General features: G+C 47.4%; 1 protein-coding gene across 8 annotated transcripts in view; it reads right to left on the bottom strand.

The window, feature by feature from the left end:
* The window catches only part of ATP13A3 (ATPase 13A3), a 478,336-nt gene that overhangs the window by 208,782 nt on the left and 244,720 nt on the right, over positions 1–24,834 (bottom strand). For all 8 annotated transcript variants that reach the window (XM_085635250.1, XM_085635252.1, XM_085635253.1 and 5 more), the window contains 2 exons: positions 24,330–24,480; positions 17,225–17,341 (listed from right to left, as the gene is read on the bottom strand). In XM_085635250.1, coding sequence (XP_085491376.1) covers positions 17,225–17,341; positions 24,330–24,480 — 268 coding nt within the window. The remainder of the gene's footprint in view (positions 1–17,224; positions 17,342–24,329; positions 24,481–24,834) is intronic.

The raw sequence follows: 24,834 nt of genomic DNA on the forward strand, positions 1-24,834 counted from the left end.
TCCTCTTGTGAAGGATGCGGAAAGAAGGTGGGCAAAGCGATGGTCTGCCCGATGTGGAAGGGCGTGACGACCTTTGGTAAGAAAGAAGGCCGGGTCCTTAAAACCACCTTGTACGGATAAACAGAAAGAAAAGGAGGTTTAGAAGAAAGAGCCTGGAGCTCACTCACTCTTCTGGCAGAGGTGATAGCTACCAGGAAAGCAGTCTTTAGAGTGAGAAGACGTAAAGGACAGTTATGAAGGGGCTCAAAAGGAGCGCACATCAGATAGGTCAAGACAAGATTTAAGTCCCATTGAGGCATTATGGAAGGCACGGGAGGAAACGTGTGTGTGTGTAAGGTTTTTCAGGAAACTGTTAACAACTGGGGACTTAAAGAGAGAAGGCTGATCTGGAAGCCGTAGAAAGGCGGAGATGGCCGAAAGATAACCTTTGATAGTGCCCAGAGCAGAGCCCTGCTGGGCTAAGGATAGAAGGAACAGAAGGACCTCAGAAAGAGGGCCAGAAAGTGGTCCACAGCCTTTGCTGTGCACCATGCCACACATTTGTTCCAGCTGCAGGCGTATACCGTTTTAGTGGAGGGACGTCTGGCTGCCAGAATGACATCACAGACTTCGGGAGGAAGATCGAAAGCTGTCAACTGTTGCCACTCAATCTCCACGCATGGAGGTGAAGACTGGACAGGTTCGGGTGGAGGACCGTCTCCTGCTGCTGCGACAGAAGATCCTCCCGAAGAGGCAGTCGGATCGGGGGCAGTAGCTCAGGATACCAGTACCTTTGTGCCAAATCCAGAGCCACAAGGATGACTTCACTTCAGCACTCTGGGCAGAAGTGGTATAGGCGGAAAGGCGTACAACAGACCGCAACTCCAGCGTCGCCGAGCGAATGTCGCCTTGGAAATTCCAACGCGCAGAACTGATGACATTGCGTGTTCTCTTCGGTGGCGAATAGATCTAACCAAGGCTCTCCCCACTGCAGAAAGAGACCTTGCGCCACGTCCGAGTTCAGATGCCATTCGTGATCCATCAAGCACCAGCAGCGGAGTTCGTCCGCCCTGGCGTTCAGAGAACCTGCCAGGTGTTGAACCACCAAGGTAATGCCTTGATGTTCCAGCTATGTCCAGAGGCGCAGAGCCTCCTGACATAGGGTCCACAACCCCACCCTGCCCCGTTTGTTGCAATACCACATGGCAGTGGTGTTGTCCGTGAACACCTGCACTACACTTTCCCGGACAGAGGGAAGGAATGCCTTCAGTGCAAGACGGATCGCCCGAAGCTCCAAAAGGTTGATATGGAGCCGGGACTCCGCAGGAGACCAGAGGCCTCTGATCTCCGCCTCTCCCAAGTGGCCGTCCCATCCCAGGAGGGACACATCCGTCACCAATGTGTGCTCCGGTTGGGGAAGGGCGAGAGATGTGCCATTGACCCAATCGCAATTCATGAGCCACCACTGCAATTGTCCAGCAGTGCCCTCCGAGATCTGGACATGATCGGACAGTTTGCCCTGATGCTGTGCCCACTGGAACTTCAGGTCCCACTGCAGAACCTGCATATGCCGCCTGGCGTGTTGCACTAGCAGGATGCAGGAGGCCATCAGGCCTAGGAGCCGGAGGGTCATCCTGACTGAAACCCGGGATAGAGGCTGAAAGATCGGAATCATAGCCTGAATATCCCGGACTCGCTGCTCGGGAGGATAAACCAGCAGTAGTCTGAAGGTGGGTGACGACTGTCTGGGGCGAGACCGCCTCTAACAACCAGTCGTCGAGGAAGGGGAAGACTGACACCCCATACCTGCGCAGATGAGCTGCGACCACCGCCATCACCTTCGTGAACACCCGAGGGGCGCTGGTAATGCCAAAGGGGAGCACGGCAAAATGAACATGCTCCTGGCCCACCGTGAACCGCAGGTAATGTGGGTGGACCGGCAGGACGGAAATGTGAAAATATGCGTCCTGCAAGTCCAACGCTACCATCCAATCTCCAGGGTCGAGGGCAGCCAAAACCTGAGCCAGAGACAACATCTTGAACTTCTCCTTCTGGTGGAAGCGATTGACGTTCCTGAGGTCCAAGATGGGGCGCAGGCCCCCTTTGTTCTTCTTGGGGACCATAAAGTAGTGGGAATAACAACCACGTCCTACTTCTGGCACAGGAACGCGCTCGATGGCCCCCTTGGCCAGGAGGGTGGACACTTCCTGTTGGAGAAGCCCAAAGTGATCCCCTGACATGCGATGGAACGGAGGTGGCATGGTTGGGGGGTTAGACTCGAAGGGGAGGGAGTAACCCCTCCGGACGATTTGCAGCACCCACCTGTCTGAAGTGACAGAACGCCAGTGGGGGAGGTGATGTTGGATCCTGCCGCCCACTGGCGTGGGGTGCACCCCAAAGCTCGGAATAGGAAGGTTTTGAGGCAGATGCTGCGGGAGCAGAGGCGGGCTGACCCGCACGCTGGCCCCCTGTGCCGCCACAGCGGCCTCCACACCCATGGCGCGCTGAGTTTGGTTCTGCGCAGGCTTCTGGCTGAACGAGTGTGCAGAGGCGCCCCTTCCGTGGCCACGAAAGGAACGAAAGCTAGACGTGGCCGGGCGTGTGGTGGAGAGACCCAAGGACTTGGCCGTAGCCCGAGAGTCCTTGAAACGCTCCAGCGCACTGTCTGCCTTATCGCCAAACGGGAGAGTACCATCAAAAGGTATGTCCAAGAGGGAACGCTGGACGTCCCCCGAAAACCCAGTGGACTGCAGCCAGGCATGGCGATGCAGGGCCACTGTTGTGGAGATCGCTCTCCTTAAAGAATCTGCGGTGTCCAGCCCACACCGAATGGCGAACTTCGCGGCATCCTTCCTGTTAGACCTGTCAGCCTTCTGGCTGTTCCCTCCTCTTATTATTTTTTTTCCCCTTCTCAATTTTTTTTCCTGTCCACTAACTACTTTTTGGGTGTTGATGTAGAGGCTCTGGGCGCCTCATCCTTACTACCTGAGGGAGAGGCGCAAGGTGCTTCACTGAAGAAACCGAAAGAGGGAGGTTGAACTCACAAAATGGTGGTTCCAACTGTCACCTCAGCACCTGGGCCAAAGACTGCCATGAGAGGTTCCGGAACCTTCTGGGCCACTCTGGCCAGTCAGGCCCCAGGTGATAAATAGAGGTGAGGGCTGGGCGGCCATTTTAGGACGGAGTTGACCTGTGAGGTAGTCAGGAGTAAGGCACCTGAGTGGGGAGGTGGCTGCGCTAGATAGGGAATGGACAGGTCTTAGGGTCTGCGCGATTTCCCTCATCAGTGACACCACCCTCAACCTTCTGACCAGTCCCTGAACGCAGCCAATGACTTTGAAGGTCATTGTACCTTGGAAGGCCTCCAGGTAGTTGGAATCCCTGAAACTCTGGACCAGGGGAAGAGTCGCCGCCTGGAGCTACCTTACTCTCATTCCTGTTGTTGCCTGGGATTCTCAGTCGGACTGGCCTGGCGTTTGCCACCATCCCTGACAATAGGGGAGGTATTCGAGCCCCATAACTAAGAGCCTGGTTGGCCTGCTCAACTGCTCCGGCGTGAACCCGGCACCCTTAACTTCAGCCCCCCCTCTCCTCGAGTCCCTTCCTGGAACCCTTGCCCCCACCACCCAGAGGTCATGAGGTTACCTGGTCTCCTCAGGGGGTGTCCGCTGTCGCCGAGAGGCCTGAGGTGAGAGACTGGCCCCATGTGTGTGTGACTGGCGAGCGGGCGACGCGTCTGTCAGAGTGAGGAGAACTGCAGTCAGGAAGTGAGGGACGTGAGGCCTTGAAGCCGCTGTCCTAGTCACGTGAGAGGGGCCGTAGCGCCGCCCCACTGTTGCCGGACGAGAGCGGAGGCCGCGCCCCGCAAGACGCGCTGTTCCTGGTAACTGCGGACGCACCTCCCAGCAGGAGCGAAGAGACTGCCTACGACGGCGCCTGGCCGGTAGAGTCCGCTAAGAAGCAGGGGATCAGTATTGGTGAGGTAGCGGAAGAGAGAGGCTTCCGTCAACGAAGGGAGACCACACCATAGGGAACCCCTTGGGGGAGGTGGCCGGAGGGTGTGCGCTGTTTCCACCCCCTCTAGAGAGGACTCCCTTTTTGGCTAACCAGTGAGCTCCGTTCCACGAAGTGAGGGAACGCACCTCCCGGCATAGTTGACCTATCCAGGAGGAGGACCCAAGGTGTATACAGTAAGCTGGGCAACATAACACGGGAAAAGGGGAGAGAACAAGGTACAGGAAAGTACGTTTTAAAGGCCTGATGGAGACCCATTAGAACCGGTTGTTGTTCCTTGGGGAAGCCAGGGGCAAGTTGTGAATACCGGCACCTTGGCACAACCACGCGTGTGACTGAGGTTAATTGAATAGGAGGTTCAGGCCTAGTGTTGGAGGTAGCAGGTTGAGCTCTAGTAACAGCGAGCGTTCATGTGTACTGCCTAACTGGGATGGATTAGCCCCGGTGTTAAAGTAACCTACAAGTAAACTGCCTGGATGTAACTAATTGACTGCTAGCAGCACTTTCGTTGTCCAGCTAATATCTAAATGTAAGGAGTTGATTGTTAGTGACAGTCTAAGAGTCAGGAAGCATAGCAGTTAGAGAAGCCAGCTGTCAGGAGAACACCGTTTAGACTAGAGGATAATCTGAATTGTGTAATAGATGAGTGTTCTTCAGAGCGCAGTCTGTGAGGATTTTAATATTCCCTCCAGAGTCAAGGCGCAGGGTGGAAACCACATAGAGTGTTTAAATATCTGCTGTGCTAGAGTTAATATCGAAGGAACTGTTACTGTCAAGTGAAATGAAATGAAAAGTTTTATCCTGAAATGAAATGAAATGTTTTATCCTGAAATGTAATGAAATGTTTTATCCTGAAATGTAAGGAAACGTTTTATCCTGAAATGGGAAATTGAGTAACCACGTTTGAGAAGGAAAGATAAAGACTTCTGGTAAACTTTAAAATCAATCGGTGTAGTGTCCTTTTTTTTTTCCTTTTTAAGTGGTGTTGCGTTGAGGTGTGAGTTGGGTGTGATGCAAGCACAATATGCGTTTCTGAGTAAAGCCTTACTACCGGAGCCAAGCTACCTCTAGGATGTTAGGTCCAACACTTCCCCTCCGCAACAGCTTGGGAAAGTCGAGCCCAAACCTCTTTCGGGCACTGGGGCAGTGTCTGCGCCACTGTGTCCCACACAGCGTGAAAGTAGCAGTCCAAGAGGCATGCGGTGTTGACTGACCGCAGCCCCAAGCTGGCAGAGGAAAATAACTTCTTGCCAAACTGCTCCAGCTTTTTCAATTCCTTATCCGGCGGGACGGTAGGGAACGCACTTTACGAAGTGGAGGCCTGAATGACCAGGCTCTCCGGAGTCGGATGATTTGTCAAAAAGGCCGGGTCACCCGGTGCCGGACGATGACGCCTGGCCACGTTCTTATCCACAGGAACCCCTGTGGCTGGCCTAGACCAGGTGCTCATCAAAACATCCATCAAGGCCTCATTAAACAGAAGCAGAGGTTCCATAGAACTTGCCGCCGGCTGAAGCACCTCAGTAAGGAGGTTCGTCTTGTGAGCGACAGTAGGCAGATTAAGGTCAAGGGCCTCAGCTGCTCTACGGAGCACCACAGTATATGTGGCGCCCTCCTCCATGACAGCAGGAAGAGACATAAATCCAGGCTCAGAGCAGAGGTCATGGCCACCTGCATCCTCCTAGTCCTCCGCCCACTCATGATCAGACTCGCACTGCCGTGCAAGAGGGTCCTCCGACCCCTCCCAGTCATCCCCCTCCTCCACGGCCCGAGGCACAGGCGGCAGGGGAGGCACAGGGGAAAAACAAATGCTTCAATGGCGTCGGGAACGGCACCGGTCAGCGCCGATCCGGCTCCATGTCCCAATTAGGGTCCCAAGCCAGAGCAAAATTGCCCGGAAATTCGGGTAAGGGCGGAGGTGGGACGAACGGAACCCATGACAGCGCCGGGAACGGAGATGCAGGGGGATCCGGAGCCACCAGCGAAGGACCTTGCGGCGCCGGAGCCCTCAATAGGAACCGCGGGGCCCGTAGGCGCGCCGGCGGGAGCCCTAGGCCTGAAAAGGTGTTCCATAGCGGCAAGAAACTCTTGCCCCTGGGCCGGAGTCGCTGACGGACCCGTATAGGGTGACTAGGCCGCGGGGCGCCTAGGCTCCAACGGAGCCGCAGGGGAAGGACCCCTGGCCCCCTCAACCGCGTCCGGAGACCGACGGGGGGACGTCGGAGAGCGAACACGCTTCTTTGACTTTTTCTTGTGACGTCTCTTACCCAATTCCGAGGGTGAAGACTTTGACCCAGAGAAGCGACGATGATGGCTCCTTTCTTGCCAATCTCAACTGGACCCAAATCTGTGACAGCCCCACACACAACAAGGCAGCAGCCTTAAGTCTTATAACTGCGAAGATCAACTCCACTGAACTTGAATATATCCTCCCCTGTGATTGATTTGATCACCACCACATCACATTCCTCATCACTGAATCGGTGAGAACAAACACAGCTCAACTAACGAAACCTAAACTCTGGAAGAGGAGCATGCAAAATATCAATCTCAACAAATTGACATCTCTCAGTGATAACATCTTGCCTTCTCCTGGAGACATGTCAGATGTTCATGATTTCATATGCCACCACACTCCATGGAGAGTATCCTAGACACAATCGCACCACTACAGCTAAAAGGACTGTCCATTAAAGACTCCAAACCATGGTATAATAGCAGCCTCAATTCAGAAGGATGCCACCTTAGACTAGCTGAACGATGGTGGAGAGCATCACCTTCCCTCGAACACCTCAAACATTTGAGATCACTGAGAAACGGATACTACAAAAGCATCAGAAGTTCAAAAGCTAATTTCTTCAAAAAACAAATTAATCAAGCTAGAAACCGACCTAAAAAACGATTTTAACTCATTAAACTACAATCAAATGGCCTATCCAACCCTTCCCCAGCCAGATCTAGTCTACTATCAAATTGTGAGGAATTTACTTCCTGTGTTGTTGAGAAGACCAAAAACATGAGATATGATTTGCAGCTGGCTTTGGAGCATTCTCCTCTCCTACCCCACTCCAGCTTCTCCACTTCCCAGACTGTTGCTCCCTCACTTTTACCGGGACACATCCTCAAAAATAACGCCTCATGGAATTCCTTTAAAACCTTTGATGGAAGTGCCATTCTCAAAATTCTAGTAGAAGTGAAACCCCCAAACCACTTCAACTACCCTCTACCCCCCAATTTCTTCAATGAGATCAAACCATCATTACTCCCACTTTGGACCGAGACTGTTAATGCTTCCGTACTTCAAGGTACTATCCCTGACTGCCTAAAGTTTGGGCATGATCCCCCTCATTCTTAAAAAAAACAACGGCAGATCACACGGATATAAACAACTTCCACCCTATCTCCAACATTCCTAGTCTGTACAGCTCTGTATCCACATTGAACAATTCCATCTCTTAGACTAATTCCAATCCGGCTTCCGTACAGAACACAGCACACATATTTGGCATTTGACACAGTTAAGCATGACAACCTACTAGATCAACTGGAACATAGAATGAGATTATATAACATTTTCTAAATAAATGAATGTCTTTAAACCGGTTTTGTATGGTTTCTGGTTTGTTGCCTTTTGGCAAATAATAGGAATTCTGCCTTGGTTGGGTTGAGTATCAGATGGGCACAGGACATCCAGATCTGGATAATGTGCAGTCAGTGTTTGAGTCATTGGATGTCTGAAGTAGATAAGAATTTCAAGTAGGGTTGTGTATCACAGATGATGGACTGCCAACATGTTAGCTATAGTTGTGCATCATTGGAGATGGACTGCTGCTAACATGTCAAACAGGAAGACACTTGTTTTCCCACAAGACGCACCCTAGTTGGTCGAGGACAAACTAAAGAAGTCTGAGGAAGTGGTAGATTGCTGTTGCTGTCTTAGGTGGCCTGTGCAACCATAATACCCCTGTAGCCAAGACACAACTTGTGTGCTGCTAGACAGGATGAGAAGGTTGGACCTCCAGGTTTGGTTGTCACTCGAGTAGCTCCTGAATTTCTTGTACTGTTAGTGAAACTGGAGGATGGGGGGTGTGAGGACCAGAGAATGAGCAGTGGGACAGTGTAATATGAACCTTTCCAAGATTCACTCTGATTTTACTCCAAATAAGCACTAGCTTATCCATGAGTTAGCCTGGACATTCCCAAAGAAGACAGAGCGCATCCAGGCCTACTGGCAAATGACCAAAAAGAGCCTATGGACTGAGCCACCACACCAAGCCCCTTGGCCATCACATACCACTTCAGCAAGAACGATACACGTTTCGCACGCAACCAAAATGGGTTACATGAGCACCTCATTGAAGAGCACCAAGAGCTCCAAGCATGAAGAACACAGAAAAAGGTTTCCCGTCTAGAGGTTAAGCCTTATTTCCCTCAACCAATACAGGAAACTCCATGTCCCAAGCAACCTTACACAAAAACCATTAACAGAGATATTGTCCAAAAAGGAACTCAAGATCAACTTCAGTTCAGGTGACGTTTCTAGCCCTCTAGCATTCCGAAGGTCCAGATAAACACCCCAATCAGTAGCAGATGGAATGTTGTCTGCCTCACTGCTGTCGTCTCCAATGTATAAACAGGTAGAAGGGTGCCTTCAAGGGATTTGGTTAACAATTAGTTTGTATAGTTCCAATAATTAATTAGATATAGGTTAATTATGTACCTACAATTTTATTTACTGTCACTTTTTATATTCTTAAACAAGTTCAGTTTAACTGGATAAAGGGTAAAGATAGTGCGAATGTATCATCACATATCAACCTAAATACAATGAATGAATAAAAAGGAGGAGAGAAAGGAAAAGATAAAGTCGGGTGTATACGTAAAAATTGAATTTATATTCACAGTACAAAAGGGTACTTCGCGGGGGTAAACGCTGCTATCAACAGTACCTGACAGGCTTCTGGGGCTGCCTTGAACTTTCCATCGGCTTTCGCCTGGTCCCCCTGCCGCTGTCGCCTCGCGCCATCTGAGGCTGCCGCAGGAGAGGACCTCAAGCCCCAGCATTCCCCTCAGACCCGCCCACTGACGCTGGACGACGCGCCCGGAGGCGCTATATCTTCCGAGGCTCCCTCGGTGGAGCGGGGGGTAAACGCTGCTATCAACAGTACCTGACAGGCTTCTGGGGCTGCCTTGAACTTTCCATCGGCTTTCGCCTGGTCCCCCTGCCGCTGTCGCCTCGCGCCATCTGAGGCTGCCGCAGGAGAGGACCTCAAGCCCCAGCATTCCCCTCAGACCCGCCCACTGACGCTGGACGACGCGCCCGGAGGCGCTATATCTTCCGAGGCTCCCTCGGTGGAGCGGGGGGTAAACGCTGCTATCAACAGTACCTGACAGGCTTCTGGGGCTGCCTTGAACTTTCCATCGGCTTTCGCCTGGTCCCCCTGCCGCTGTCGCCTCGCGCCATCTGAGGCTGCCGCAGGAGAGGACCTCAAGCCCCAGCATTCCCCTCAGACCCGCCCACTGACGCTGGACGACGCGCCCGGAGGCGCTATATCTTCCGAGGCTCCCTCGGTGGAGCGGGGGGTAAACGCTGCTATCAACAGTACCTGACAGGCTTCTGGGGCTGCCTTGAACTTTCCATCGGCTTTCGCCTGGTCCCCCTGCCGCTGTCGCCTCGTGCCATCTGAGGCTGCCGCAGGAGAGGACCTCAAGCCCCAGCATTCCCCTCAGACCCGCCCACTGACGCTGGACGACGCGCCCGGAGGCGCTATATCTTCCGAGGCTCCCTCCGCGTCGCGGGATCGCGCGCGGGTCGGCGCCGGGACAAGGGCGGGCCCTCTGAGGCCCTCAGAGGCACGAGGAGGACGGGACGGGGCCACCTCCTTTTGTTTACCTATTCTTTACAACTTGAAGGTACTGTTCATTGGTCCACTGGCCATTCCTCATTTGGGAATTGTGGGTACCGCTATCATTTCCGGGACTATCTATCTTATAACTATAATGTTTGCTATGTGCCATTGATACTTGTATCTGTAGTCCTGCGTAACAACCCAAATCGCAGAACAGGGGTTAATATTTGTCAGCATGGCCCCAAGAGGCACCCGCAGCAAAACTGCTGCCGCTGTGACTGGCCCCATTGACCTTTTTATTTCTAAGGCCAATGATGCCATCAACCAGGGCATAAACCTACTAGAACGCAGGGTATCACAAGACTTGGCGCATGCCAAACGTTCTTCGCTTGGCCACATCGCTACCGCCACTACACCTGCACAAATTATGCCTAATAACATCAGACCCCTACTTGATGTTTGTGCTGACATACACACCATCCCTAGCGAGGTTAACCTCTCAGCCTCAATTCCCCTGTTAGACACAGATACCGACACTAGCACAGACCTGGAAAAAACGCCTGACTTACTAATTAACCCCTCTCCCAAAGTACAATCTGCTGATAACACCAGGCACGTTAGAGGTAGGCGTGAGGGGGCAGTTCAAAAACTGAAGTTACACGTACCCAAGCCCCGGGTAACTACGATCAGGAAATATGGCCGGGCACAAAGGAAACCTGGGAAAAATACCACCTTTGTCCCTGACAATAATCATAACGCGACTAAGGTTACGGTAATACCCCAGAGGGATGATAGTGAAACTGTTCAGCAGGGCAGAACAACGAACACTAACGGAAATATAGACAAGGCATATGACCCCCTGTTGGAAAGATTGGGGGATTTATTAAGCATTTATCTATCCCCAATCGAAAACAGGCTTGCTCGAATAGAAAAACAGCTTGATGAATTGAGCAACCCTCTTAAGATTTTCCTAAAGGGAGGTCCTGCAACTAGTACAAAAAATAGTAACCCCACCAATATAGTAGGCCCCAAAACAACTATCTTACAAGTACCCCTAGCCGCTCCAAATAATGCAGATAAAGTTGTACCTGTTGCGCTGGCCAATGGCCCAATTACTAAACAAAAAACAGCAACACCACACACTAATAGTAAATCCACAGATAAAAGAAAGGATCCTGGCATCAATACTATCGTGAATACCACACTTTCAACTGCGAGCACCACAGGCCACCCTTCAATTTCTACAAGCAATCCTATCTCGATCCAACCCATCCCAAAACCGCCTAGACAAGTTCCGGCCCGCATCAATCTTCCTCCGGAATGCGGTGCATATGTATTAGTGATAGTAAATGTTACTAAACTAAGAGAGGATCAGGATGAAAATCCCATATCACTCAAAAATAAAACCCTGCACTGGCTAACTACTAACTGCAATTACCCGATTGATGGTGCAAGGGAGATTATTAACACACAGCGGGTGGGTTGGATTGGACCCCTTAGGAAAAAATTTGAGGGCGACTGTGTCATTATTAGTTTTAGAAAACCACATTGGGCAGAGAAAACACTAGCCAACGCCCCTTCACCATCGCCATGGGAATTTAACACCACGCTTCTTCCCTTAGGATATTTTTATCGACACCTGATACCTCCAGAACAAGCCACGGTTAACCCTCCCAACAATTTCCACATTAATTCACACCAAGAGATGAATTTTGGTGCAAGGGTCAAATCACCCTTTTTTGCCCAAAACCAGAACCCAAATGCCACCTTTTCTAACAACCCCAATTGGCATCCACAATCTCTAATGCCAATTCTTACCCCCAACCATCCACAACATTTTCAAGCCCCAACTATGCGTCAGAGCAATTACAGGGATAGGTCTTACCCAATCCCTAACCCATTCCAGCTTGCACAGACGACACAAGTCAGGCCAATGTACAATATCCCAACTTTCAATCGGTTCGACTATCTATCATCATTAGACGAACAGGATTGACTGAATATACCCCTTAATAATGAATCATGTGACGGACATGTCCCTGATAGTACTATTTCTTTAATTTATAAAAAATTGATTAATCACCGGGCGGATCTCCTGGTGCGCCTTCGGGAGGCTTGGACTGGGGATGGGGTCGAATTGGATGACGAAGACTGGCAGTCTGCACTGTCGTCCCCCAAGGAGGTTGCCATTCCGGCTCGTCTCCGGTTGGTACAGCTCAAGATTCTCCATCGGGTGTATGTTACGGGTCCGCGCTTGGTCGCGATGGGATTTTCCGACGACGGGCTCTGTAAACGAGGCTGCGGGCTCAGCGCCACCTTTCTTCATATCCTTTGGGAGTGTCGCGAGGTGGCGGACTATTGGCGCCGGGTCCACACGGTTATGGGACAGGTCACCGGGGTTGTACTGCTGCCGGAGGTGCGTCGCTGTGTCCTGAATGTGTGGGAGCCCAATGATTACAACGCGGCTCAGACTCGGTGGGCGGCCCTAGGGAACATGATTGCCAAGAGGGATATAGCGCAACTTTGGGGCGCTCAACGGCCGCCCACCGTGTCAGTATGGAAGGAGAATATGGACTGGTGTATGTTTCGGGAGAAGACAGTGTATGTGGCCCGTGGCAAGCCGGGGGCATGGGGTAGAATTTGGGGCCAATGGAATGCGTATCGCGGAGGCATCTGTGCGCCCCCCCTGGTAGACACTGATATCGCCATGTCCCCCTGACCCTCGACGGTTCCTGGCGCTTTTTGTAACAACTACATAGGGACGTTCATCTTCCTTGACCCCCCTTTCCCCCCCCCCCTCCGTCCCCGGCCTCCCGGTACTCCTCTCTTTAGCGGATTGCTCAAATGTTCTGACTGGAGTTTCCCGGGGGGAGCCTGAACCGCACTGGTATCCCTCGTAACTCGCCTTTTGTTTTTATTGTTTTTCTTTTGTTTCTGTTACTGTTGGACTGACGCTTGCTGTTCTTCGAGAACTATCTTGAGCCACTGCGGGGCAGTGCCCGGGGGACGGATTGCAACTTTGATGTGTGTATATTTCCTTATGTACCTAGCGGCCGGCCCGGGTGGTTGTAGGCCCATACTTGTGACCGAATTGTTGCTCAATAAAAACTTTTTCAAAAAAAAAAAAAAAAAAAAAAAAATAATGAATCATGCAAGAATGCAAAAGCCTGTAATCAAGAGGATGCTATAATCATAAATTTATTTGCATCACTCCATGCCAAAACAGAAGTTCCAGAAATCATATTGTCGGATAGCACTCCGGCCATTTCAAACGAATCAACTATCTATGATAATGGGAAGACTAGGTGCACATTTATTAATCAGGGGTTCAAACACGGCCTATCAATCCTAAGCTGGAATGTCGCAGGTTTAGAATCCAAGCTCTCTGACCCTGCCTGGACCGAACTAATTAAGGACATAGACATACTCATGTTCCAAGAGACTTGGGCTGTTGATAACCTGTATATCGAAGGCTACCACTGTTTCAGCCTGACATCTCTAAAACCTAGTTTTGGCCGAGCGGTGGGTGGTCTCTTTATGGGGATTAGAATTTTGGCAGGCGGTACAATTAATGTTTTGAAGTTAGATAACCTTGCTAATTCCAACATTCAAATTCTGGAATATAAATTGAAATCAAAGACCGTAATTTATTTAATCAATTTTTACAATAACGATTTTAATGGTGTACCGAACAAAAATTTTGTTGCTCTATCTAAGGTTTTAAAAATAATTGATTGTTCCATGTCAATAGATATTAAGACTAGTATTCTGATCGGGGGAGATTTTAATGTGAAACTTACAGATAACTATGGACCCACTAACTTTGATCACTGTAATGACCGCAGGGGTTTGGAACTGATTAGCATACTCTCTGATTTAATCTTGTTGATGTAATGAGTGTAGGGTATGATATGAATTTTCCCTATGCCCCTACGTTTAAGGGCAGGGATAACGGTTCAATTATCGATTACATTTTTTCATCACCTGTGTTAACGGACTGTTTAATCAAATCTTCTGTGGTGCAAACGTCCCTCAGCGATCATAATCCTTTGTTTGCTATTTTTAACCTCGCACCCAGTCCGATTTTTATGAACTTAAATGGAGCTAGGGATATCACACCCTCAATTGATGGCCTTCGCCTTAAATGGAGAGGAATTGATTGTGGGGCCATCATAGATACGATTCAGGAGGCATATCCGGATCTATTGAAATGCCTCTCCTCCCCCAGTACAAATAATGAAGAACTGATTACTGATTTTGAAGCTTTATGCACCAATATAAAAACTCTCCTGTCAGTCCCACTCTCTACTGACCATAAAGAGCAACGGTGGTTTGATACATCTTGCTCCGTGGCCAATAGAGAGTTAAGAAAGGCCCTCTCTGCCAATCCCAGGTGTAAGGACGCTGTTCGAGCCGCCAGGAAAAACTATAAAGATAAAACATCGAAAAGGAAGGCAAATTTGCTCTCCGATCACTGGGATAAGCTGGTTTTCAGCGCCAATCTGGGTGGCAGCGGCCCATTTTGGACGGCGGTTAGGAGAACGAGGGAAATGGGCAAAGAGCTTACTAAAATTAGTTGTAATATAACCAGTACAGCCTGGGAGACCCATTTTTCTAATATTTATGCTGCCCCCTCGGATGAGCAACCTCTCCCTAACCTGAACCAAACAGCAGGCTTAGAGATTTCGGACTTAGAAGTCAGGAAAGCTATCAAAGAGAGCCTAGGCAACAAGGCGCCCGGGCCAGACGGCCTCCCTATAGATATCCTTAAATTTAACGTTGATCTTTGGACACCAATACTTTTAAATATTTTTAATAGTCTTCCACATGTAGCCATGCCTGCCACCTGGGCTACTAGTATTATTGTCCCCATCTACAAAAAGGGAGACAGATCTGACCCAGTAAACTATCGTCCCATCTCCCTCCTGGACAATACTTTAAAAATACTAGGACGAATAATTTATAACAGGGTACTGGTATGGGCGTCTGATTCTGACTTTTTAGACCCCTGCCAGATGGGGTTTAGGAGTGGGGTAGGGACAGTCGAGCAATGCCTAAACTTAAAATTGATAATAGATAAATACTGCATTGCTCGCTCATCCCCCGTTTACCTAGCTTTTATGGATCTTTCATCTGCATTCGATCTTGTGAATAGATCCAAGCTATGGTTAACTCTCCTGTCAAATGGTCTCGATGCCACTCTTGTTAGATTCTTAGCCTATCTCCATACTGACTTGAAAGCTCGGGTACGTATTGGTATGGGCGGAGAGGTATCGGGAGCCATTAAGATAGGGAGGGGGGTGAGACAGGGGTGCGTTCTAGCACCCCTGCTGTTTATCATTTATATTAATGGCCTGTCCAACTGTTTAAAGAAAGCTACCCCCGATGTCCCAATCATTTTAGGAAATTCCTTGCCCGTACTTTTATATGCAGACGACGCTGTCCTTTTGGCACGTACACCAAACGCCTTACGTCTGCTTGTACATAGTTTTGTAAATTTTATGGAGGGACTGGATTTAAAAGTTAATTTTAAAAAGTCTTTTATCATGCCTTGTGGGCCGGGCAAAAGGAAACTCTGCACTATTCAAATTGGAACAGATAAACTTGAATCTGTCCATAAGTTCCCTTATCTGGGGATTGGTTTTCGCTGCCAACGGCTCCTGGAGTGGGCATGTGGCCCACGCCACGAGCAAGTTCTCGAAAGCCAACAACTCAGTCCTGAGTCTCCCACGCCCTAAGAAAATCGGCGCCACTAAAGCTATTGTTCAAATTTTTAAATTACAGTGTTCCCCCGTTGCTACGTATGGAGCCGAAGTGTGGGGATCGGCCAGCAGCATTGGTATTCAAAGAGAGGAAAACCGTTTTTGCAGGAAACTGCTGGGAGCACCAATTTCCTCTTCCAATTTCATCTGTCATAACGAACTTAACCTCCCATTTATAAACGACTTTATTAAAGCAAGACCAGCACTCTTCTGGATTAGAATCTGGAGGAATGAGGCTGCTGCCCTTACGCAAAACATCATTAGGGACTGCCTCAATAGTGATAATGGCTTACAGATCCCCTGGTTTAAAGAAGTCTCTAAAATATTTAATGAAATTGGAAGAGGTATTTTGTTTACTGAGCCAATGGCTATCGAACCAAAGGACAAACATGAGGTTCAAAAGGCACTCTATGCACTTTATCGTAATGACCGGCTTGGAATTGAACTACAGAAATCAGGGGTCAAAAAATACATTGGTAATGGTCTCTGTATGCAAATCATGCCACCCTACCTATCACTACCCATGTCAAATTGGGAACGATCTCTACTGTTTCGTTTAAGGGCAGGAACTGTTAAATTTCTGCTTTCTTTTCCTCTGGGGTATCAACACCATACTGTCCTTACCCCCTGCCCCTGTGACGGCACAAGCACTCAAGACGATTTGCACTTTCTGTTTTTCTGTAAATATTATGTGAGATATACCAAATGGCTTTTAACCCCATATTTTAGAAAACTCAGACCTCTTACACTTCAGGAATCCTACATGCTGCTGCTCACCCTGGACAATGATGAATTGACATTTCGCACTAGCACTTTTCTAAGACTAGCCATACGTGCACGCAAGACTATGGAAAGTCCTTGTAATCAGATTCAGTCAAAAAATACTACTGCTAAAAACCTTATAAGCTAATGGAATTTATTGTCTATCCTCTGCATGAATTGTTTTGTTATTATGAAATGTAAATTATTTAATTGTTTTGTATTATGTGTATGCATATGTTTTTTTTGATGTGTCGGTACTTTTATGAATTTTAACAAATTCGAATAAAGGTCTTTTTAAATTATCAAATTATAAGAGTTTTTCTGTTTGTTTTTAACTTTGATTCCTGCTGAAGATCACACTAATAAACCTCCAAAGATTGTCTCCAAATTCAATACTCAATAATGTGACTAACACTTCAAAAAGTAATTCTAGTCACTGCACATCAAATTGTGTAAGAATGTGAACGGTCTAAAACTTGTTTGTTTTGTCTGTTACAATACAGCTACAAGCTTCATGTAAATCAATACAAGTATTTTGCACTAAAATCCCTTGGGCAACGCCACAAATACACAGCTGTTCGACCTCTTTCGACATTTAGCATATTAGATACTATAGAATTACACATCACACTACCCACAGAGTTATGCATGACATACTTTATCCTCTTAGATTTACACTTATTAGTATTAGATCCTGTATTAGACTACATTAATGAAACCAATTTGAAATTCAGCAGGTCCCTCCGAGCACTAGTGTTTTTCTGTATAATTGTATCTAGTTCTTCAGGAGGAATAGGTTGTCCCATTCTTCCCACGGTGCTTAAAATAGTGGCTCAAAATAATTGTCCAAATATTTACCATCTCTTGATCTGTAGAGGTTTTGGGTTCAGAAGGAGGTTGCTTCGGAGGCTGTACAACAGTAGGCATTATTCGATTGTGAAGAGCAGTTTCTTCCTCTGTCGCTTCAACAAGAATCTGCGCAGCAACACAAATGGTTTAGCAGTGACGTTTTATTGTTCACATTTGACAGCAGCTCTATTTGTTCCAATCAAAGAGTTGTCAATTTTAATAATGCAAGTCAGGCTTAGCACAAACATTTCGTACAAAAAACGAAGAGGCACAAATATGCTAAGTTAAAACAATTTTGGGATTAAATTAATTCTACAATTCCGTACACCCTATCACTTACCGTTGGCAGTAACTATGAATTCACTAGAAATTAAACCTACTGAGAAGGCAAAAATAAAAAATTTCCTCAAGTCCCATTTGTCAATTGTTGAACAACTGAAACAATCAGACTAGGAGTGTACACGCCTGGGACGATCAGGCTCCATAACCAATGAGGGCAGCTTGTGAAATCTGAGAAATACAAGGCGTACTTCTGTGATTTCAGTAGCTCACAGAATAAGTTGGAGGCCATAATTCAGCACAAGTAAGATAAAAGACAGAAAATCACTTATCTGAAAAGTAACCTGCAAATTATAACAATTGTGCCAATCATGTCACCTATCATAACAAGCACTGGAAAAGCGGATAGGCCTCCCCTTTGATAATATAGCATGCACTTCAGCATTAGCAAAAAAGCAGATGTTGTATAGCACAATCACGGGCCAGTGAGAAAACTGTCTGGCTATTTCTAGATGGATAGATTACTGAATTAGATAGATAGGTCCACTGACACTAGGCGGGCATAGTGGTTCCATTTTGTTCTTCACTCTAATTAAAATCCGATTAATCAAATTCACAAAAATCATCATTAATGTAAGATACATTTTCCGATTAGTTGCATTGTTGACATCCATTCCTTATCCAATATTTTAATATTCTATAATTCAGTTTCTCCCTACATAGTGCACATTATCAGTTATTGGAAATCAATTTTCCCTAATGAAGTGTAACATACACAGTAAAGATCAAGAAAATTAAGTGGCAAGTACAGAAGGAACGAAGTGCTATGAAAAGTGCAGAGTGCGTAAACACGTCAATTGCACATCTAATTACCAAAGTTCATCAGAATATATACAATTAATTTCAGCATCATTTTAATTAAATTGACAGTCAAAAACATAGCCTTGTTTTCCTAAAAACCATAAGTCAGTTATTTTACAAAAATATATTTTTATTGATAATTTGGAGTGATCTGATCCAAACAAATTTTAAATATACATTCAATAAAAGAAAAAAAGAGGGGAGAATAAAAACTAATAAGCAGACAAAGGGATATTTATGCATTTCACATCATATTTCCAGGTTTTGTGCTGCATGTCAGATTTCCCTTCCCCAATATTCCTTGGAAAGAGCTTAGCCAGAGGGGTAGAAGATGGTATCTAATACATAAGTAAGCTATAATGATAGAAATAGAGATAGTCATAGATTTATTCCTGCCCACTTCCCGTTTATAACCTAGTACAATATCTCCTATAGCTAGTTGAAAACAGTTAAGAAGGGAGGAAATCTTAACGCCCAAAAAAGTAGCAACTGAGACCACACTTGGCTCCTTTACAGCAGATGTATAGCTCAAGATTCTTTGGCTTCTCTGAAGCTTGACACAGTAGCAGGAGCAAACCCCAAATCTCTCTGCTGTGTTAGCAATTAGTTGAACAACTTTGATAGGCTCCGATGACTTAGCAGCCACTTTGTCCACATAGGCACCAATTCTAATGTCCATTCCATTTACAGTTACCAGGACTATCCCTGTATACTGAATAAGATGCCGCAGATAGGGTTCCATATAAAGGGCAAATAGAAGCGGGGATAGCGGATATCCCTGACAGATGCCATAGGAGATCTTGAACAGAGAAGGACTATGCCTGGCTAAGACTACACAAGCCACTGGGCTCAGATATAACCTCTAGATCCAACTTAAAAACTGATGGCCAGTACCCATTGTCTGCAAAGAGGACCGCAAGCAAGTCCATGAGATGCTATTGAACGCCTTCTCAGCATCTAATAGGATCATACTGATCCGTTCCCCCAAGATATTAGATGCATAGAATAATGCTATAGAAGCATTAATATGATTAGTAGTGTCTTTGCCTGATATAAAGCCATGCTGATGTGGAGATGCAGAGCGCTTGAATGCAAGTAGCCAACCGTGAGGTCAGCACTTTTGAACATATTTTAACAACCAAATTAATCAGAGATATGGGTAGGCATGACCCCTTTTCTTCTGCTGATTTACCCTTCGTAAGGAAGATTACATTATCATCATATTTCAAAATGTTTGGAGTATGGCCGCTTTGCTCAATGTAGAGCATAAAAGTGAGCAGTACAAGTTCCAAATTACTTATAGACATTTTATAGAATGCTAGAAGCAAAGAATCATCATTGCCTGCGGCCTTCGAAGAAGGAAGAGATCTTATAGCCCTTTCTGTTTCTTCCAGAGAGATCGATTCCTCCAATACCTCTGTTTTAGACTGGTTTAGCCTTGATGTATTTGCTGCTGATGTATACGCTTCCATTTCCTTCGTACACAGATCCGGAGTTTCAGTGAATAATTCCAGCAACCTCACATCTGATGCTAATTCTTCCTCTAGCTTTCCCACTACATGAGTTCCATTTGCTTGACTTTGGGGAAAGAGGGCTTACTCAGTGACACTACTATGATTCACTAGGTTTGAATCACTGTGATAAGAGAGTACTTTCTTTGGTTTTTGGATTACATCCAGCAAAAAAGAGATCTTCTGGAAAAACAAGGGCACACTGAAAGGCAGAGCCTGTGTGTAAAAAGAGGCCACCGGTGCTTAATGTAATCAAATTGCTTTCTTTAGGCTTATTGTGCAAAAGTCCTTGAGTCTTCCCCCTTCACAGCATAAATAGCCTATATTTAGAAGTAGATTATGGTAATGGATCCCTTTTTTGAGGCAGATGACAAATGGGCACTGGCAAAATCAGTAGGTCTGATCTTTGGAACCCACTTGCTTTGCCAATCCCTTTGGTTGATGCAGAACAGGATTGGTAAATGTGAGAAGTTGGCCTGGTATATGATGTTCACTAGTTAAAGTGACCACCTTGTACCATGCCAAGCAACCCTTATGGTGTGGTTGTAAGTCAACCTTTTCGGACTAGCTGCCCTAGTGGTAGAGTAGGCTAAGCAGTCTTTGAGGCTAAACTCGGTAAAGCGTGTTAAGCAGGCTGTTTTACCAAATGTAACCCCCCTTTATACCAATGAAAGGACACCACACAGATATATATTCAAAATATATATGTATTTATTTCTCAAAGTATCCCCTAGACTCTTTATGAGCACAGGAGCACAAATCGTTAAACAAGACAACGTTATAATACACAGAAGTTGCACTTTATATGGATGGGCCCTGGTGGCCACTCAAACCATATACTAAAATAGTGGTATAAGTACCACGAACAGGAAAGGGAAAAGGCCTAGGGCCTCTAGAATCGCTGGGCCTACAAGGAGCTAACTTCAGTTAGTGACCAGGAGGTCCACGGGTTGCGTGTGCAGTGAGGAAAGTCACACGCGTGCTCCCATAGGTTTTCAATGGGTGCGTAAAAGTTAAAAAGTTACTGCAGAAAGGGTCTTCTGGGTGGACTACGATCTCAAGATTCGAAACACAGACACTAGAGATGATTCTCTACACTTGGGCACCGGAGTGCCAGCTTTACCTCACCCACAGGAAGCGGGTGCATAGGTCTCGAAGTGCGTCGGGTTTCTTCTATCGATTCAATGGAGCCTGATGACAAAGATGCTGCAGGCGGTCGGTCTAGAAGAGCTGCGTTGGATCCAAGAGTGGATCGGAGTTGTAGAAGACCTGAAAGCAGAGGGGACAGTGTTCACAGTCACTAGCCAGTGACCGGCGTGGCACCAGGTAGGTACCAGGCGATGTCGGGTGCAAACAGGTGGTGAAGGGTAGCTTGTCTCCGCAGCCACGTGGTCCCTGAAGGTCGACGACGTCCAGGAGTCGGTTCACGAGCTGTCCCACGCAGGCTCTCGCTGTCGGCGGTGTCGGCGACTCAAAAGAGGCAAACAAGCCTTGGCAAAGGCAGGAGTCGTGGAAAGAGATGAAAGCTGATTGTTCTGACCAGCACGGTCAGAGGGGCTGCTCTTTTGGAGAGCAGCTAGGGCCAGTCTGGAGCAACCAGACCGGCGTCGTGGTTTTCAAAGTTCGTCGCCAAAATGGCCACTAGCCAACGGGCCAGGGACCGGGCAGGCGCGTCGAGATGCAAGGTGCAGAGGGGCCCCACGCAGATCGTGGCGATGCTGGAGGGCTCACCTTTGGTGCAGATGCTGCTCGGTGGTTGGGCTTCTCAGGACCCAAAGCACAACTTGGAGGGAGCCTCTGTTGTTGCGCTTGCAGCTTGTCGTCGGTCTTCCAAGATGGCTGGCTCCACGTGTCTCGGTGCCTCCACGGGTTCCTTCTTTGCAGGGACTGTGGATCAGGCGGTGAGAGGTCTTGAGGTCCAGGTCTTGTCGGGCTCTGGGCTCGGGCTCCGGCAGGAGGCGGCAGCAAAGCAGACGTTCAATAGCTGGTTGGTGCTTGCGTTAGCAAGATGGTCACTCCCTGACCATAGGGGAGATTTCCTTCAGTCCTCTGTGCAGCAGAGCGTCAAAGTTCCCGTCTTCTTCTTGTGGTTAAGTTGATTCCAGGATGTCTGAAGTCTTAGGACACAGCTGCTACCTTTAAGCGGATTCTAGGGGCCGGACTACCTGCTAGGTCCCTCCCTAAGGGTGGGACCAGGAAGGGGGGTGGTTACACCCCCAATCCTTTGTCCAGCTCGCCCCAGGTCCGGGGCTGGTGTGCCCCAGGACCGGTTTGAACTGGCATATGCACCGAGGCTCCTTGTGAGCCACAGGCATGTCTCATTCCATTCAAGCCCTACCTAACCAATACACAAAATCCTGTCTGGGGTGGTGCTCGCACCTCCCCTGGCAGGAAACCCTTTGTCCACGTCTCCCAAGCTGGAAGGACTCCCAGCAGCAGGAGGGCAGACTTGTGTCTGTGGTGGCAGCGTCCATTTTGTGGAGCTGAGGCTATGTCTGATTTTACCCGGGTTTCAGGTACTGTACATGTCGTGTCCCTCTAGAAGGGTGGAATGCTAACCCCGTCGCCAGAATTGGCGAGGGGTTAGTATTCCAATTCGTATGACACCTTACTCGACATGTTTTGATAAAGCCAAACCAAAGATAGCATTTAACCGCGAGGTTCATAATGCACTTAAGAGTATATGGTATGACGATATCTGGAAACGGTAGAAGGAAGTTGTTCCGACCACTGCAGACAGGCTCAGCTCATGCCAGAGCACCATCTCACATGGAACCAAGCACTCTGCCTTCAGGATTGTTAAGGCCTGCCATAGGAGTGACTTGTAGGTTAACATGTGTCCCATTTAAGGTTAGGTATAGGTATACTACACCTAAGTAAGAGGTGGTTACACCAACTTACCCCAGCTGAGTGATCAGCCAGTTGTGTCAAATTTGTTAGGCAAAGCCTGGGGTGGCATAATACATGCTTCAGCCCCTGGCAGGCCTTAGATACACCAATGCCCTGGGTACCTAGTGTACACTGGTACAGGGGCTCACAGGGTGATCCACTTCCAATTGGTTATGCACCTAGGGTGCATAGTGTCAATTTAGTTAGAGAGAACAGCAGGCTGGGGGTCTGATTAGCAGGCCCACAGCCTCAATATGTCAAAAACCAGTGAAGCAAAAAGCAAAAATTTGGGGTGACCATAGGATAGCAGACCCTACTCTCCTACAGTAAAAAGCAATTTTTTTTGCCAGTATTGATTAGTAACTAAAAAAACATAAGGTATGATTATGCGGTCAACTCACTCCGTAGGAGCACATGTGTCCCTACCAACAGAATCTCACCGGTCTACGATGGTGGGTAACCCTTTGATTGGTCCTTTAAAAAAAAAAGAATCAAGTGTGCGAAAGTACTTTTGTGGAGCACATTTGTGCTTGGCCCTCTAAAAGAAAAAAAATATATATTTACCATTTAATTTAAAAAAAAGAATGGCGGAGGAGGAGGGTGTCACGAAGCTGCAGAAGGTGAGTAGGTAGGGGAAAGCAGCGGTAAATAGGCGGTGGCACAAAGAAGAGAGATAAACTGGGGCAGGTGGAAAAGTACATGTGGGAGACAGCAACATGGAGCATGGGGGAATCGGGTGGAGACGTATAGGGGTGAGAGAGTGAGTGGCCATGAGAAAAAGAGTGAACATGGTATGGGAAAACATTTTTGCGGGGGGGGGGGGGAGTGGGACTAAACAGAAGAGGTAGAGAGCTGGAAAACACATGCTCTGATGGAGTGCATAACCAAAAAAAAGTGAGCAGTGAAAGAATACAAGTCAGGCACTCAAGAGGATGGCAAAAAAGTCGAGTGGAGAGGCCAAGAAAAGATGGCCAAGGTAAGTCATTGAATAAGAAGCAAGCAAATGATTGACAATAAAGCCAACCAATGGTAAGCAAATGGTGGACTCTAAGCCCCAGTAACTCCTTGGTAGTTCACAACCGGTCTTTCGCAACCAGACAGCTTAAGCTGCATGATGGGCTTTACCTACCATCTACAGAATCGGTAGTCTTTGTTAAATCCATGACCTCACTATAATTTTAAGCCTTTATTGCATGACCCACGATTACATACCAGTCTTCAGCCATATGAAAACAAGTTACTTACCTGTAACTGTAGTTCTCCAGTATTGGACCTTTCATAGATTCACATGCCTGAATCATTCCCCGTCGTCGAAAGCTCTCGTGTGATTGCAGACACCGTGCAAAACCAGGCTAACGGCACCACAAAAGGAATAGGACGAGCTTATAAATAGTTCAGGGGTTTTAATTTGTAGGCTGCACTGACTGTTTAATTATTATATTTCACTTTGTGAATAAATTCACAGCATCCAAAAAAGGTTATGAAGCTGCTCCCACAAAAAACAGAGAAAAGTTTGTGCACACAGAAATACAAAACAAAATTGCATCAAACATGGAGGAACACATCAAACTTACCCATCCTATTGCTTCAAACATTTTCAAATCAAGAGGATCACCAGAAAGGACTCCTCCAATTTTTGTAAGTGAATGGCAGCATGCCATACAGGCAACAAACTGAGACTTCACCAGGCTTTCACTGTATGCGTTGTCTTCTGGCAAAAAGAAACTAGAATAAAAGGAAGGGTAAGAAATTGCTTACTTGAGGTGACAGTACCCATAAAGCAACACACTCATTTTTGGTTCTTCGAAAAGAACTATAAAAGACTATGCCCCTGATTTACAAATGTAACTATTTACACCTTGACTAAGTTTACACTTTGGAGTAAGTTTACTACTTTCAGTATTCAGCAACACAGAGTGTAAAATACTACAAAAGGGTAAATTAAATGTCTTTACCACCAGAGTAAAGCATCTGGTACACACTTGTGTGGGTGGGTTAAGTCCCTCCCTTAACCCTCCCTAAACCCCTATTACTCCTCCCCAATGCCATCCCTTTTCAGCGCAAATCTGCCCCTTTTCC

Source organism: Triturus cristatus, chromosome 11 (genome assembly GCF_964204655.1).
Source record: "Triturus cristatus chromosome 11, aTriCri1.1, whole genome shotgun sequence".
In the NCBI taxonomy this organism is placed as follows: domain Eukaryota; kingdom Metazoa; phylum Chordata; class Amphibia; order Caudata; family Salamandridae; genus Triturus; species Triturus cristatus.